The 17,656-nt window shown below is 36.3% G+C and overlaps 3 protein-coding genes across 10 annotated transcripts in view; all 3 read left to right on the top strand.

The window, feature by feature from the left end:
* LOC113047862 (diacylglycerol kinase iota-like) overlaps positions 1-7,538 on the top strand; it is a 41,485-nt gene extending 33,947 nt beyond the window's left edge. For 6 of the 8 annotated variants that reach the window (XM_026209197.1, XM_026209198.1, XM_026209196.1 and 3 more), the window contains exons 20-33: positions 55-254; positions 1,429-1,491; positions 2,654-2,754; positions 2,849-2,928; positions 3,089-3,133; positions 4,076-4,145; positions 4,230-4,270; positions 4,344-4,462; positions 4,582-4,607; positions 4,918-4,955; positions 5,124-5,244; positions 5,939-5,975; positions 6,062-6,161; positions 6,246-7,538. In XM_026209197.1, coding sequence (XP_026064982.1) covers positions 55-254; positions 1,429-1,491; positions 2,654-2,754; positions 2,849-2,928; positions 3,089-3,133; positions 4,076-4,145; positions 4,230-4,270; positions 4,344-4,462; positions 4,582-4,607; positions 4,918-4,955; positions 5,124-5,244; positions 5,939-5,975; positions 6,062-6,161; positions 6,246-6,362 — 1,158 coding nt within the window. In that variant the 3' untranslated portion in view covers positions 6,363-7,538. The remainder of the gene's footprint in view (positions 1-54; positions 255-1,428; positions 1,492-2,653; positions 2,755-2,848; positions 2,929-3,088; positions 3,134-4,075; positions 4,146-4,229; positions 4,271-4,343; positions 4,463-4,581; positions 4,608-4,917; positions 4,956-5,123; positions 5,245-5,938; positions 5,976-6,061; positions 6,162-6,245) is intronic. The other 2 variants (XM_026209200.1, XM_026209199.1) reach the window with 1 other exon arrangement.
* Positions 7,539-8,123: 585 nt separating this feature from the next.
* Positions 8,124-11,119, top strand: LOC113047863 (uncharacterized). The gene is made up of 6 exons (XM_026209201.1): positions 8,124-8,270; positions 9,607-9,863; positions 9,953-10,075; positions 10,199-10,257; positions 10,365-10,637; positions 10,722-11,119. Coding segments are annotated over exons 1-6 (759 nt in total). The 5' UTR covers positions 8,124-8,268; the 3' UTR covers positions 10,767-11,119.
* A 3,542-nt stretch (positions 11,120-14,661) lies between these two features.
* LOC113047861 (ras association domain-containing protein 3-like) overlaps positions 14,662-17,656 on the top strand; it is a 35,002-nt gene continuing 32,007 nt past the window's right edge. The window contains exon 1 of the mRNA XM_026209190.1: positions 14,662-14,896. Coding sequence (XP_026064975.1) covers positions 14,848-14,896 — 49 coding nt within the window. The 5' untranslated portion in view covers positions 14,662-14,847. The remainder of the gene's footprint in view (positions 14,897-17,656) is intronic.

Below are 17,656 nucleotides of genomic sequence, written 5' to 3'. Positions count from 1 at the left end.
GAGAAAGAAATGTAGGGCTCATGACTTGCATGCACTTCCCGTCTTCACCTGAAGGCGGCGCTGCAGGTGGGCGGTCACGGCGAGCGCCTGCATCAGTGCAGAGAGGTGGTCCTCACCACCTGCAAGACTCTGCCGGTGCAGGTGGACGGAGAGCCCTGCCGCCTCGCACCCTCCACCCTCCGAATATCTCTGAGGAACCAGGCCAACATGGTGCAGAAGAGCAAGAGACGCACGTCTGTGCCGCTGCTCAACGAGTGAGTGCTTCAAATACACCGCTGCAAAATACACGAGCCAAGATGAGGGTTGACATGCCTTCTAAGACAAGGTTTCATTGAAAAAAAAAAAAAAAACATTTTTATGATATTTGACAGCTTGAACCAACTTTCCTCCTGTCATTACAAGGTCAATTTGTCTGATATTAAAAAGACTTGCTGACCTTGACAGCCGTGAGCGTCTACAGGGGTCATACGTCAGTCATATTTATTTTTCTATTGTTTTCTTGTCACAAAAAAAAAATAAAACTCCACCAATGGCTACAAAACACTAATATATATATATATATATATCAATAATAATATGCAATATGTTTAAATAAGCAATAATAGATATAAAGTTTGAAGTTGGTAAGATTTTTTTAACAGTTGTGCAGTTTAATATTTTTGTAAAAGTAGAATAAAAAATTCTACAGCATTTATTTGCAATGGAAATCTTTAACATTAAAAGATTACATTAGTATTGGTATTTTTGATACTGTACAATATGTATGTATGCGTGTGTGTGTGTGTGTGTGTGTGTGTGTGTATGTATATATATATATATATATATATATATATATATATATATATATATATATATATATATATATATATATATAATACATACATACATACATGCATGCATATACCACACATATTTAGTTTTATGCCCCATAAAAGTAGCTAAATACAGTTTAATTAGAAAATGAAACACATTTTCATCATAAAGTGTGCAGTTTTCATGTGTATAAATTATGTTTTGAATGCTTTTTGAATGAGTTAATAGACCCAGACACACAAAATGCACATAACTTACAGTTGATCTCAGAATGAGGGTCTTTCCCTCTCAAACACACACACACACACACAGAGATGAGAGTGTGTAACTAACCATCTAACCGTGTGTGTGTGGCTCGTGTGCTTCTGGTAACAGCACTAATCCACACGTGCTGGTTCTGCTCTCTGTGCTGCTCTCAGTGGGTTTTTTTCTTTTTTCTTTTTTCTTTCTTTGTCTCCATCTCTCTTTCTCCTCCTAAATTACCGGTTGCCCTTCATGCGTTTGTCTGTCATCTCGGCCTCCGTCTCTCTCTCTCTCTCTCTCTCTCTCTCTCTCTCTCTCTCTGTCTCTGTGCTGATGGCTTGGCTGTGTTCCTGTGTGGCTGCGCTGACGCAGCATTCAGAAAGTGTGCGCAGCCGACCTGCGCCGCCTCTCTGCTCCCCCCGACTCCTTCTCTGTGTAAGTACGGTATCTCTCAGCATCCCTCCAGCACACACACACACACACACACACAGGTGTGTGACAGAGCGTGTGTGTATCTGTGTGAGTCCAGGCCTCTCACTTGTGAGTGTTTTGTGTTTTTCACTCAGCTCAGTCAACATGAAATCAAATCTGCCCCCGTTTACAGGCTTGATACACGTTTCTGATACACAAATCAGACCAATAAAGTATTCATAATCAGATTTTATATAAGATAAATACAATATAATTTATATTTATATATTTTAATTAAATAAACTGAAACATTTAATTGTAATATTAGTATAATTAATATATATATATTAGTATAATTAATATATAATAAATCCAATAAATAAATAATATATATATATATATATATATATATATATATATATATATATATATATATATATATATATATATATATATTTATATATATTATTTATTTATATATATTATTTATTTATTTTGACTGTATAGTTAATATATATATATATATAAAATCTTTATTTTGACTGTAACACTTTTATTTTTATATTTTTAGATATATTTGTAAATATTTTGAATTAAAATAATGATTTAAAAAATATATTATTTGTATTAATTAATTAATTAATTATTTATTTATTGTCTATGCCAGCATCGTTAACTATATGGACCACATAAGCGGAAAAATAATGCTAATCATTAACCTTAAAGCTACTTAAGTGTTTTAAATGCTTTATAAAATAATTGCAATTACAGTACAGAATTACTGAATATTGCTACTGAATATTAGATTCATTTAAATATGTCATGATTCGTTTAAGGGACAATCATGTTGACTAGAATAAAGATGACAGATTTGGTCTAAACCGACCAAACGGCCACAAAAAGCATTTTTCTGCATTAATAGTCCTTTCTGATCTTCACCTGTCTTTTTGTGAAGCTCATTTTCACTCTTCCTCACGCGCTCCTCATCGTCTGAGATTACCATTCTGTTTTCATTAGTTTTTGATTATGAATCAGCGTGATCATAAATCGTTTCCACGTAGTTCCTGTGAGCATTGTCAGCAAGCAGAAGATTAAACTGAGAAGATGTCTGTTCCACCTCCACCTTTGTTGATTGGATATTTCATGAATGTGGCGTCAGTTCTCATTTGTCGTCTGTGTATCACAGCCCTCATGCCGTGCCTGAGCGTCTGCGTCTGCGCGTGAACCGCATCGTCCTGCAGGAGTACGAGAGCATGCAGCTGGACAAGGAGCGTCTGCGTGACATCTGTAAGTTCCTGACGTTTCCCACAGTTCAGTTCACATAGCATAATACAGAGGGGAGAATATATGACTGTGTGTGTGTGTGTGTGTGCTTGGTCAGCTACTCCTGTTGGCATCGTGGTGGTGAGAGGAGACTGTGACCTGGAAACCTGTCGCCTGTTCATTGACAGACTGCAGGAGGTGAGCACTTCCCATGATGCTCCTGTCAGACTGATTTCATTGAGCACTGAATCAATACAGTTACTTCATTTAAACATCAACATTTAACCTCAAATGTAACGTGTTTTTAAATCATGGTATAAGTTCGTGTACTTCTCACACATTTGTCTCTTGTTGGCAGGATTTGCATCAGGCGCCCTCCAGTGGTCACAGAGTACACTACCAGGTAAGAGATTAATTATATTTATTATTAAAAAAAATAATTATGTCTCAATAAATAATAATAAAAAATAAATAAAAAAATAAATATAAAATAAAATAAAATATAAAATAAATAAATAATAAAAATAAATATTAATATTACAATATAATAATTTTGTTATAAACTAATAGAAATATATATTTAATATTCTCATCAGAATTGTATTTCTTTTAATTTTGTAATAATTTAATAATAATAATAAAAAAAAAAAAAAAAAAAAAAATATATATATATATATATATATATATATATATATATATATATATAAAATATTTAAATCAATACGAATTTAAATCAATTAATACTGTAATGATAACATCATAAATATGAAAATCAAAACTATTCATGCCAGAATTTAAGTCTATTAATTCTGTAATGATAACTTAATAAAAAAAAATATTTTATTAAAAATATTCACACCAGAATTTTGATATTTTAATTTTGTAATGATAATTTAATTAAAAAAAATACATTAAAATATTAATATCAGAATTTAAAATCAATAATGTAATGATAACATCATAGATCTAATAAATCTTAAATATTCATGCCAGAGTTTTCGTCTATTAATTGTGTAATAATAAGTTAATAAAGAGATTAATAATCAGAATTTTAAATATAAATTTTGTAATTATAAAAAAATTCAAATTCAAATCAGAATTTATATATGGTAATTTAGTACCAACTAAAATTTAACCACATTAAAATTAGAATGTAGTAAATATGTAATACTTTTAATAAATTAGAGCATAGTGTTTAATGAAGTAGTCTTCTGCTGTGGCCAACAAAATAGCGATATATAAATAAATTATACCCCATGTATTGTGTGTCTCCAGGTGATTCAAACTGAAAATAAAATGCATATGCACAATGTAAACTTGACTTGTTTTTGCTGTGTTTTGTCAGGATGAGAGCGCAGGTCTGCCGCGGCCCAGTTCAGCACACAGACTTTCACCAAACTGGAGCTTCTTAGACTGTGAGCCTCTTCATGTGTACTGTAAGATGAGACCTGCTCTGCTTCTGGATAGTTTAACCAGTGGCATGTTTATTCTGTTTCCAGCTACATCAGCTGACCGCTTGTATCGCATAGACAAGGCTCAGGTATGACTGCTAAACAATTTGCTTAAAAATGAAAAAGTTATCAGGAAGCTGTATAATATGCGTGTACAAACAGGAGCACCTGCACTTCGTGACCGAAATATGCCAGGAGGAGGTTTTCATCCTGGACCACGAGGCTCCAGCGGTGAGCCAGGTCCCTGGGATGCCAGATGTGGTGGTGGAGCCCAGTTCTGGGTGAGATTCATCAATACCTTGTTTTTTTTTTTTGTTCATTCCTGATAGTTTTATACCTCTTTGCGCTGTGTAATTGCATAATAAAACTTTTTATTTTTGCTCTTGTTTTTTAATTACAGGGCATCCCTGACAACAGACGAACAAGGTACATTAATACTTACATTTATGCATTTAGCAGACAATTTTATCCAAAGCGTCTTACAGTGCATTCAGACTACTACTTTTTTTTTTATCAGTATGTACAAACACAAATAGGAAACTGTTAAGAAATGGAGCAGGTTTTCTTTAAAAGTTGATGTATCCTGCCAGAAGTCATGTGATCACTTCTCACAATGAAAAGTCATCACCAGAAACCAGAAAAATCCCACATGCATGTCATGCATTTCCTAGGATGCTTGCTATACTATGCATGACCTTTACTCATCGTTTTGAAAAATTTCTCAACCTTTTTCCAGCTCTCCTGTCAGCTGCTGATAGCGGAGACGTGGAGGTGGTAAGATTTTGACATTTCCTTGTTTTATGAATTGAAAGTGGAAGAGGTTTTGAGAGGTGACTCAACACGGTAGAGCACAAGCATTTGCATAACTAGTTTTCTGATTAAATACCCATGCATCGTCACTCATCCTGACTCTTGAACGGGTTCGGGTCCCGGGTCTTACAGGTGTCGGGCTCCTGCACCAGCGGGGTCAGTCTGTTGGTGCGGGACGCTATGGGCTGCAACGCTCTGCACCTGGCCGCCCAACACGGACACACAGAGATCGTGAGTTTTATTCTAGAGCACGGTGAGTGAGAGACGAGCCCTCAGGCATACACACTCATTTGTGTACGTAAAAAAAGTCCAACGTTTCTTTGTCACATGCTCAGCTGGCGTAGAAGGGAAGTTTTTGTGTGTGAGTTACAGAACAATCCCATGTCTAACCAAAACCAAAAGCAGTTTAGAGTAAATAACTGTTTCTATATATATATGTGTGTGTGTGTGTGTGTGTGTGTATACAGTATGCAAAAATATTTTGTATAGAGTATTTACTTTTTAAAATGTCAATATAAATGTTTAAATTTCTTAGATGTCCATATACTTTTTGGTGCATAAAATAAAATAGATTTTAATAATAATAATTTTTATATGCATATATGTAAAGTTTTTTTTTTTTTTTTTTTTTTCAAATGCTTCTGAATGTCACATTACATTTTTAATGCCTTAAATTACCAAATACTTCAGAAATGAAAAAATATGTATTTTAATAATTTCTATATTATATGCAAACATGCAAAATATTTTTACGTTTTTAAATGCTTACATGTTATTTTTTATAAAATGGTATGTATATATATAATTTCTAAAATAAATTATTCAATAAAATACGAAATATTAATACTAATATTATTATACTAATATACTATTTTACAAAACTATATACTATGTACAAGTTTCACTTATTGACACTGACTTTGATATCAAAACTCGGTTTCTTTCAGGGTCAAAGCTGATGTTGGATTTAACTGACAGAGACACGTATGTAGCGCCGATTTGATGCACTTATTTGCCTGTCAGTGATGTACAGTAAGCTGGCATTTCATTTGTCTTCATTTCCTTTTCAGAGGCGACACTGCATTGCACAAAGCCGCGTCTCGGCAGCATGTGGAGGTGTGCAGACGTTTGCTGGAGGCTGGGGCTTCCCTCAGCAAAACTAACTTCCTCGTGAGAATCTGCTTGTTTCCTCTTTGTTTCAAATATGGTGACCGTAATTCAGTAGTCAGATTCATGTCACATTGTCCTTTTCAGGGAAAAACTCCCAAGGATTGTGCCCTAGATGCTGGGAACCCCGAGTTGGCATTACTCATGGAGAAGCAGCCGGTGGAGGAGCCGGCGGCGCACGAGGATCTGGAGACGGCTGTATGAACACGCTCATGAGTCAGAGTCAAGAAGATTTTTCCCCACAGAAAGTGGCTGTCGGCACTCCTCCGAGCGTCCGCTCGCACTCGCTGAGACAGAACGGGAGCGCGTAAGAGAAGAATGACAAAGAGGGAGGAGAATCGAGAGCGCCCCGGGCTAAGAGAGTCCTCGGGATCGTGTCTAGCTGTTGTTTTTCCACTAATGTCGCTGTGGGGTTTCAGCATTTATTTATTGCTCTTATTTATTCTAACTATTTATTCAAAGATGCATTGGGTTTTTATTTTGCATCACAAGCTAGTTTTAGAAACGAAAGATGCCAGAGATTGAAGCTTTCATGCATCACGTTGTGTGCCGAAGACACACAGAAGAAGAAGATACCGAAAAGAGTTCGATTAAAGCGGGATCTTCTTCAGAGACACAATCATTTCTGAGCTCTTAAACCCAAACTACAGGCTTTTCACGTTTTGTTTGTGTGCCGTACCAGTGGCGTGATTGTGAAAATACTTTAAAACGACGAGAGAAGGTCTGAGCCATATTCAATGCAATATGAATGGATGACATTTGTGCATTTATCTATTTTAATGTTACATTACATTAATGTTTCAAGACGAGCAAAGGAACCGGATGTGTTTTTCCAATTGATGGCAGCTGACTGGTTTCTGAAATGCCAAGTTGCTGATCATAAGGTAGCGTTTGACAGAAGAATGACAAAAAAAAAAAAAAAAATGAACGCTGCTGAGAGTTAATCCTGGTATTTTGAACATATACTCAGTCCGTGTCCAATCACTCATGACGGGGAAATGCCCAGCGATGTGTCTGCATGAGAAGCGGATCACGCTGAGCCTTCGTGAGATCCATTTACATACGAGAGATAATTTTAAAGCATTATTGTGCATGGAAATTTTCGTTACCTCTCTGGATGTTTCTACCCCTCGATGATTATGTTAACGAAATGGCATTATTTCTTTTTGTCATTTTAAGTTATATGAAAAACATTAAATTGTTCAGTGGTTGTATTTTTTTTTTTTTTTAATGGGACAACTTGAATGTTTTAGTTTTCACATTTCTAAATATCTATTTCAGGTGTGTATGAGGTCAGTGGGTGAGTAGATGTGACTGATATGATGTGCACGATCTCAAAACTGGGAATGTTTCTCATTAAAGCCAGTCAGATGGAAAGCACCAGTGTTGTGTGTTTACTGGACAGTCATAGAAAACACTGAAGTTACAGCTAGAGAAGTTAAAATACTTTAAATAACACGCAGTGTTTCCTTACTTGGACATTTTCTTTGCAGGTATAGTTTTTATAGATAACGTTTATATTTAGTCATTTAGCAGATGCATTTTATCCAAATGAGGGAAATGGAAGCAATCAAAAACAACAAAAGGGCAATGATACACAAATGCTACGAAAAGACTCAGTTAGCTTAACACAGTACACATAACAAGGGCTTTTAAATAATATAATAAATAAAAAGAAAACGTATAGAATATAAAAAGAATAGAGCAAGCTAGTGTTAGATGTCTTTTTTCTCTTCTTTTATTAATTGTATAATAAAAGAAAAGAAAACAAAAAGGTTAGAAAGCTAGTTAGATTTTTATTTTTTAAGATACGAATTAGATTAGTGAGTGCTAATGTTGGAGGGTCAAATAAAGTTATAGACGGGCCATGACCTGTGCTACTAACATTACCAAACAGAAACCGCTCATATAAATCAGGACACTGCAGTCGTAGCTGCGTTATCTTTTGATATCAGTCGAAAGTCAATGACTCATTGTGGTGAATGTAGTTTTTGTTGAATCAACAACTCCGCGTCTCGTCTATGGTAATGACGCGCCAGTTTGGCCCCGCCCACAAGTCTTAAAACTTCGGTCTGCTCTGTCCGGGTCACATCGGACACAACACAGAGTCATGTAAGTGTTTCAACTTTCATTATATTTATTAACCAAGAGATAAATGTAATACGGACCGTCTCGGACTGTCGTATCGTTTTCTTTCTGTTTGTTTGACACTTCCGTGACTTCGGATAGGCTTCGGATAGGCGTGTTCCTCCGTAGAAATACGCAGAGAACTTTCAAAACCTCTCGAGTCGTGCGTGTTATTTATGTTTAAACTTATGGAAATGTCGCAGACTGAAGAAAAAAGAAACTAATGAGGGCTGATGGTGGACATGCCCGGACTCATTCACTCGTGTTACAAAGTGACATCGAGCACATACTGTAGAATTAACTAATGTGCATCTTTCGTGAACTACGGATTAAACCACTTTACTGTAAAATTACGTAAAACGTATGGTAAACTAAAATTAAGAAATGTTGATAATACGTTTAAGATCGAGACTTCGATTGTAAGGGCATTTAATTTGGCAAATTAAAGAAATACTGCTTTAAACAACACTTAAATTTGAATTATGTGTATAAAGGTCATTTTAAGTTAACTTTATATAGCTCTATTAAACTCGTGGTTGATTACAATTAAGCGTAATTGAAAATATATGTGTACATCAAATATAAGTGTCCCAATTTATCTGAGTTCACACTGAAGGTAGGCCTTAGTATTATTTCTTTACCATTATAGTATTTATTAATATTTAGAATTTGTTGTTATTATTTTTTTACATTTTTATAATAGTTGAATTAGTAATTTGGTAATGTGCTTTTGTCTTATATTTTATAAATATTATACATTAGTACTTCAACTTTATTTTAAAAAAAATTTAAGTTTACATTGTGCATCTAATAATATATATATATATATATATATATATATATATATACACACATACATACATGAGATTATTTGGAAAAATGCGCCACATTAATTAATGGAACATTTTTCCAAAATAATCTCAAATATATATTCAGTGCATCATTTAAAAAACAAATAACATTTTATATACAATTTTGTATATATAATTTTATATAAATGTTATTTGTTTTTTAATTGATGCACTGAATATCCTTATAATATTCTAATGTTCTTCTTAATTTTTCTCATTAAAAAGTTCTACACGCAAATAAATGTATAGGAATTTAAAAACTGTGTAAAATGATGTACAGTCAGTGATTCATATAAGCTGAAGACATCCTGAAGTCATAAGTAGCCTAAAAAAATCTATTTGATGTATTATGTATTGGTGTATTACAATTATTAATTCAGTTTAGTAAATGAAAGACATACTGAATGCACTTATACGGTTTAAGTTGCACAAACCAAATGTTTTGATGAAGTGTTTGCATATCTGAGCAGGGATCAGCAGCACAGTTACAGTGACGTCCAGACGCCTGCGGCGGACAGTCTGGAGTTCAAACTCCTGATGGCATACACCCGCAAGAGACGACCCACAGACACCCGTCTGCCGCAGGACGTCCCATCTTCACCACAGCTGCCAGAAGTACACGGCAAACCAAAGAAAAATAAAAGCAAGAAGAGACTGTTGTCTCTCTTAAAGTGTATTAAACCACAGACGGATGATGTACGTATACAAGAGCCAGCAACATTTGTCAGTAAGTGTGAAATATTAATCTTAATCTTAAAGTGTTTTTTAAAACATTCCCTATTGAGGAAGTGAGATTGTCTGGTTTGCTTCCGTCAGTTTCAGGCAAAGGGAAAGCAGAGAAGATGGAGAACATGGTCGGTGAGCTCACAGAGATCTCAGATTCGGTGCACTTCACTCCCTGTGGACTAGAAGCGGACGGTCCAGAAGACGAGGAGTCTGGTAACAGCTCATTCTTCCCATTTGATTTCACGCTCAGATTCAGATGTATTAGCTGTCACTGAGTCCCTACATTAAGATGTGTTTAGGGTCTATCTGAACGGCTCATTTCTGTTCTCTCGGCAGATCTTGCGAGAAAGCTGGCTGAGCTCCTTCGAGATCAAGGTGATGAACTGAATGAAAAGGTCAGTGAATTGAGCGCTGGTGATGACCACCAGGTGTCTCTGCAGACACCGTTTCTAGTTTCTAGTTCACAAACAATAATACAAACGTCTCTGAACCTCTCCGGCAGATTAAGGCAGACAAGGTCTTACTTCAAACCCTGCAGTCCTCGCTCTCATACGGCTTCTTCATGAAAGTGATAGAAGCTTTCTGTGGAAGTGTCTCTCCAGACGTGCCTCCAGAACAGAAAGACAAGAAAATCAATGTGGCTCTGGTCTGTGAAGCCACCAGTCAACTTGTTGGCATCCATTATCATCCAGTGACCTACGTGATGGGCTTAGGTGCCCGGTACCTACAGGAAAAATACTCCACGTGGATAAACAGAAACATGGATGTAGGCAATGTAAGAGTCACAGTGACAACACACTTATTCACAACAATGACATTTGGCCTAATAACACATTGAAACATTTGTTTCCCTTCACAGGGAGAAGTTGATGATGAATCCAAAGAGGAGAGCGCAGATGAATGAGCAGATGATATTCTCTCCTTACATTACAACAGCTTTCTCAAGAGCACAGGCACTTTATAAACCTGAAAAAGTGGTTTTGTTCGGTGAACCAGCTAGGATGACGTGTTTTTGTTCACATTACATCCTCATAGCATTCAAGAGAATAAAAAAGAGGACTTACCATACGGATGATGCCTCAAAACGTGCTTTGAAAACCAGCGTTATGCATGTTTACATGTTTAACGCCACTATTTTTGTAATTTAATGTAGCATCCAAATGCTTATTGTTATTTGCCCTTATGTTAAAACTGTACTTGTTTTGAAATTAACATATTTATTTTGGTATCCTTGAACATTAAAGTGATTAAGAGAATATAACATTTCTTAATAATGAAATTTTTTTTTTTTTTTTCAATGTTAGAATATTAAAAAAACTGAAATTTTGTAAATTTGTCTCTTTTTTTTTTTTTACTAGTAAGTATTTGGACCCACTTTTCTAATAAACATTTCGTTGATTATACTTGATTGAATAATTTTAGATTTGATCGTTGTTTAACCACTAAACCAAAGGCTTCTAGTCAGTTATTATAGTTTGTACTAATATTTTTTATATTTGTTTGTATATATATGTAAATATATATATATATATATATATATATATATATATATATATATATATATATATATATATATGTATATGTGTATATATGTATATGTGTATATATGTATATGTGTGTATATATATATGTATATGTGTGTGTATATATATATATATATATATATATATATATATATATATATATATATATATATATATATATATATATATTGAGTAATTTAGTGTTTGTCTTTTTTTGTATGTCCTTTTTTATTATTAATTTAGGGCAAATGAAACTTTTTTTAATAAAGTTTATATATATATATATATATATATATATATATATATATATATATATATATATATATATATATAAAGAATGTTCATATAAAGTTAACGTTTATTTTATTATAGTTTATATTATTGTTTATATATATCTATATATAGAGTTTTTGTTAACTGTAACAACCCTGCTTCTGGAAATTGATTTGATCTAATAACCAGAGACCGTGCGCGCTCCCGCATCTTGCGCACAGCTCTGCTCAGGTGAAACACGAGACGCGCTCTGTGCACCTGTCTTACCTGCTTGAGCGCAACACATCCGCAGACACCTCGGTGAAATTCTCTCGAAGCCTGAGACCTGTCTCATCACAAATATCTACGAACAGTCTTCTTGGATCTACAGATGTTTGTGTGTTTCCTCCGGCACTCGGAAGCGCAGTCATGATGCAGCACAATAGGAAGTACTCGCCACCGCGCTTCTGCGCCGTCGGGTCACCGCTAGCCCTGCCTCAACTGAACCGATTACCCACTCTTTGGTTAGAAGAAGCTGAGCTGATGGAGAAGAATTCGCCGAAAGCCAAATCCAGAATGCGAAATGCCATGGTGAAGGCGGTGAGGAGAGCTCCGTCTCCCCAGAGGCCTCGAGTCTTTCCAAACCCCGCGCAAAGCGACGCGCTACTGAAGGTGGCAGAGAACGGGGCAGCCGCACAGCGGTCTAGAAAGAGGGGCTTCAAACCCCCGGATGTGAGGACGATATTCGACCCCCGCGTGAAAGAGGAGAAAGGAGAAGGACACACGTTTTGTGAGGACGCGACGTACGCTTGGTGCGATGTGTGTTGCTCGTATATCTTTCACGGTGGATTGACATGTACAGGTGAGAACTTTTATTGTTATATTATATTATTAGTCTAGACAAGGTCATCACCATATTGTGATGTTCATCAAAACATTTGATGCTGCTCCTGTAGTTAAAAAGTAGGTACCTAAAAAAATATTACATTATAATATTTCATAAACTTTTAGCATGTTCTTGAGATTCCTCACACACCACACACACATTTACAGGCATGCTGACAGACTGGTTCGGGCTTGTAAATTCATGTTGCACCTTGGTCACCCGCATGTGTCACAAATATGACAAATCGAATAGCTAAGTGTAATCATAATTCATTTGATCAATTCCAGGTCTTTCCAGGTGAAATGGTCACTGGCAGTGACAGTTGATGTTTTCATTACGGACTGAATGCCTTGCATTGTTCCCAGTAGTGAAAAAATTCCTAAAAATCATATGCAAAGCATTATCTGCTTTTGCCCTGCAGCCAAATTTGTATTGTAAATTTTGTCATCCTATAAAATCATGATTATACTCATGGCTAGCAGTGAAATTGTATGCAAGGGTATTTCCTCTTTTTTAGTTTTTGATTAAATTGTCGCCTTCTTGGATTCCTTGAATTCATTCTCTTTATTATGGCTCTCTGTCTTGAACTGCCTTTAGGCAGAGGTTATCCATTCACAAGTGTTAACTCAAGTGGAACAACTGGACAAAAGTAACATTCGCTAACTCATGTGTTCTGTGAGTGCATTGTCTGTTTTAATGAAGTTAAGGTGGATAATGAGATTTCTTGCTTTGGTTTGATGCTTGTTATACTTGTTTAGGTTTGTGTAATGTTTGTCAGTGACCATGTTTACATGCACATGATTAATTGCCATAGTCTGACATATTCCGGTTGCTATAAAACATCTCAGGTTACGAATGTAACCATGGTTCCCTGAGTAGGGAACGAGACACTGCGTCCTCTAGGGGTCACTATAGGGAACACCTCGTCGTGACCCATGTCTGAAGCATACATTGAAAAAACACCAACGATTTGGCCGGCGACAGCTCCTGATGTCACTACTGGCGTGACTATGGATAAATAGGTGCCGGGAGAACACGTCATTCACTTCGTCGTCTGAAACATGCGTCCGAAGCATGGCAGGGTGCTAGAGGACGCAGTGTCTTGGTCCCTACTCAGGAAACCATTGTTACATTCTTAACCTGAGACGTTCCCTTTCAAGGGAACTTTGAACTATGGGGGAAACAGTATACCTACGCTCCCAGGAGTGTTTTCCTGGCACCTTTTTATCCAAAATCACGCCGGTAGTAATGTCAGGGGCTGTCGCCAGCCAACTCGTTGGCGTTTTTTCATGTATGCTTCAGACACTGGTCAAAATGAGGTGTTCCCCATAGCAACCCCTAGAGGATGCAGTTCGAAGTTCCCTTGAAAGGGAACTAAAGACCGCAAGCATATGCCTGATAAACTGATATTGTGTGGGATGCAAAAGTGTTTTTGTAGTCAAAATAATCTGAAATTATTGTGTTTTATTTCTCTCCGAATTGACTGTTTGTATGTGCCTGTCTATGAGCTGAGATGAGGAAACTATTCCCCGCGAGTAAATATTCAATCACTATGCTCTAAAGTAAGGGGGCGCTGATCCATCATTCCACACTTTACATGGCGAGCAGCGATGAAGTGAGGCTACAGTAAGAGGAAGCACCGGTATCTTTCAAATCTGTGGTCTTGGAGACATTTCGGTTTTGCCGTTGAGTATACTGCCAAAGAAGAAAAAACGGTAAACAAAAAATATTACTGTCTGCAAGCATTGTTTCACACGTGTAGCCTACTCAAATGGAAACACTTCCAACATGACTGCACATCTGTGGCGCCATCACCCAGCAATATCACTGTCTGAAGGCAGGATAGCAGAGCAGGTAATAAAGTCCTCCAAAAAACACTGTTGCAACTCAAGTAAGATAATTTTCTCCACTGTCGGGGACATTGTAAATGCAAAATGCTCTCGCCTTGCTGCAGAGAATGTTGACAGGAGTGTTGACACCTGTCAGCTCCCCCAAACCATCTGTCTGTTTGTGTCATGGCAGTGACAGTGTGTCTAGAGAAGGCACACCGTCCTGTCACAGCACAAACTCGGCTTACAGTGAGCTTCCCCTCAACCAGCTGACGCAGTCGCAGGGGAACCACGCTGGCCATTGAACTACACACACACACACTCACTGGAGCAGGGGGCTTAATGACAGGAGACCACTAGCGGTGAGTAGTCAGAAGCCATGATGCAGAGAAGACATTTCAGCCGACTTGAGGTTGTTCTGGTCATGGTCTGGGGAAAGGCTTTCCAAGATCTTTGAGAAGACTTACTGGAATCCTCTACCGCTTCCCAAAAGCCATGTGGCGCTCCAGGCGACTGGAAGATACTCTTCTGTGGAAGTCATCCGGTGGGTCTGAGTTGCGCAAAATCCTTGATTCATTGCAGGTCTATGGAACAATGAGGACAGATATGGTGTCATTTCTCGTACAAAAATTATGATTTTTTTAATTGATTTATTTTTAGTCTGCTACTGTTAACATTTTAAGTCTTACTAATGCAAAATAAGTACTGATAATAAATCTAGATTTTTACGTTTTCTGAAACATGCTGAACGTGACTGCATGCGCAAAAATCACCGCCATGATGCTAAATATTGCACGTGGTTGCTACTGTAGGTCATTGATATGTGGTTGCTTACTAGACTAAATCAAATCAGTCTTTCCAACGGAAATGATTTTAATACTAAACTTAAACTACAGCGGTCTTCATTGCATATGGCAGGGGTTTTCAAATATGGGGTCTTTCAATTATTATAATAATAGTAATTACAAATTTTTTTTTTTTAATGTAAACAAGCACTCAAATAAATAAATCTAACACTGAAAATTATTAAATCATTTTAAAATAATGAAAACAAACTAGCAAATACATAACCTTTACACAATATTAATTGTAAATAAGTACAGTACTATGAGTAATTACAAATGTAATGTTACTTAATAGAAACTAAACATTTGTAGAAATAATGTTTTAGATTTATAATATACATTTTCATAGTAGAAATTGGCTCTTTATACATGAAATCATACACTCTGTAAAAAGTGGTAACCTTAAAGAGCCATTTTTTACCTTATTTAGATTATAACGTAACGTTTTGTTGGTACAAATGTATATGTAGTATATAGGTCGATTCAGTGATATTACATTTTTATACTTTAAAATCAGTTAATCCACTGTTTTAAGTGTAGATGATCAAATTTAGGGATCTGTGACATCTAAAAGCCTGAAAACCTCAAGCACTTAAGTTTAGACTTAATCAAATGCATTTCCACTGAATAATGGCTATAGGAGTAAACTGAATCTAAATTGTGATGTTTTGCAATCTGTCTCTGTTACTGAGAGCATGAAAAATGAAAGGGAGAATAATTGGGATGTCCTGCGTAGTATTCAGCACATCTGAATAAATAAGTTAACATGGTGCTCATTAGTTTTCTTTGGCCCTGACACCCATTGCTCATTAAACAGTCATCATCCACTAGACAGTGGTTATGTTGTGGTCTGTCTGTGTGTGTGTGGTATCATTGTGCTGCTGGGGACCATGGTGTCTCAGTTGATGTAATGTAAACCTCACACTTTTCAGGCACAATGCAGTGCTTAGTATAGCAATGCTTGCGTCGAGCAAACAGAGCAGAGCACTAAAAACATCTGCTGAAGGACAGAGCCGAGACTAAACAGCTGACACTGATGTGGGAAGCGGTTCATGATAACATGCCAAACAGTTCACCGGTTTAACGTCTACTGATTGAATGACTAAAGTCATGCAAAAGAATGGAGTGTCTTCTTGATGTTTAGTCACAGGCAGGTGTTGTTGAGCGTGTGTTGTTTCAGCGGTCAGATCTAATCCCAGCGTGGAGCCGATCTGGAATGGAGACGACAGAGAATCTCTATTGTTAGTTACCAAAAAAAAAAAAAAAAAACAGACAGACAGAAAAAAATAGTTATGTGTGATCAAATGAGCAAGGACAGACTCAGCTACTTGTTTAGTCATCACTTGCAAGTTTCCAGAAACACATTCTATTGTTTAAGGAGGTTGATATGAGAGAGGTATTTGATGAGGAAATAGCACTATTTAAAAAAATCGGCAAACGTCAGTCTGAAATAGCAGGCAACATAGATGTAACTTTGTCAGTCTGGAGGACATATTTTATCAAACACACTTAAAAGAGTTTATAGATGTTTCAAGATTCAACACAAGCTGCTTCATATTTTGCTTACTCTATCTTTTGTGAGGATGGAATAAACATACTTCCACTTGTTCAAAAGACACATTTAACATGTATTTAAAAGTAGAGACAGTAAGAAATCTTATTTCAAATAAATGCTAATCTTTGTGCAATACAACTGTTTTTAACATTCATTATAATAATACATGTTTCTTGAGCAGCAAATCAGCATATCAGAATGATTTCTGAAGGATCATGTGACACTGAAGACTGGAGTAATGATGTTGAAAATCATCTTTGTTCACAGGAATAAATTAGATTTGAAAATATATTCAAATAGAAAACCATTACTTTAAATTGTAATAATATTTCACAATATTATAGTTTTTTATGTATTTTTGATCAAATAAGTGCAGCATTGGTGTCTGTGAGAATGACACTGTTGTGTTATATGAGCTGTCTGTAATGTGTTTGTGCAGGAAGTGTTTAAGAACTCGAATGACTTGTTCTCTGTCAACATGCAAAGTTTTAGAAACAGAGTCCCAAATATTGCACCGTCACACCACAGTCTAAATATGGAACAATACTGTATTGTGTGTGTGTGTATGAAGTTTTGCACCTCAGGCAGGTTCTGATTGATAGCGCCGTCCTTCATTACGGGAAGTGCAATTAAGAAAGAGACAGGCCTGCACTTCCCATCCGCCACCAGAGACCTAAACTGATTTTGTGCATGTGTATGTGTGTTTCGGTATACACTAGCTCAGTTCCTACACTTTAAACTACCATTACCCATCATGCCCCAGTATAAAAGATCCTCTGTGTCATTCTGCTCTCTTTTTAAAAAGAGCAGTGTTCCTCCTGCTCCCCAGAGGAATATTTTATTGCTGAGAGACTATTGCATTTCAGAGATGTTACATTTAAGCATCAGCTTTGTCCCAGATGTC

Source organism: Carassius auratus, chromosome 29, assembly GCF_003368295.1.
Source record: "Carassius auratus strain Wakin chromosome 29, ASM336829v1, whole genome shotgun sequence".
Taxonomy (NCBI): Eukaryota; Metazoa; Chordata; class Actinopteri; order Cypriniformes; family Cyprinidae; genus Carassius; species Carassius auratus.
Note: the sequence above shows the minus strand (reverse complement) of the source record. Positions and strands in the feature narration are given on the sequence as shown.

What these genes read in the sequence shown, in the direction of transcription:
- LOC113047863 (XM_026209201.1), top strand. An exon ending in GTGATGAACTGAATGAAAAG is followed by an intron (nt 10,258 to 10,364) that starts GTCAGTGAATTG and finishes CCTCTCCGGCAG; the next exon opens with ATTAAGGCAGACAAGGTCTT. An exon ending in GAAACATGGATGTAGGCAAT is followed by an intron (nt 10,638 to 10,721) that starts GTAAGAGTCACA and finishes TTCCCTTCACAG; the next exon opens with GGAGAAGTTGATGATGAATC.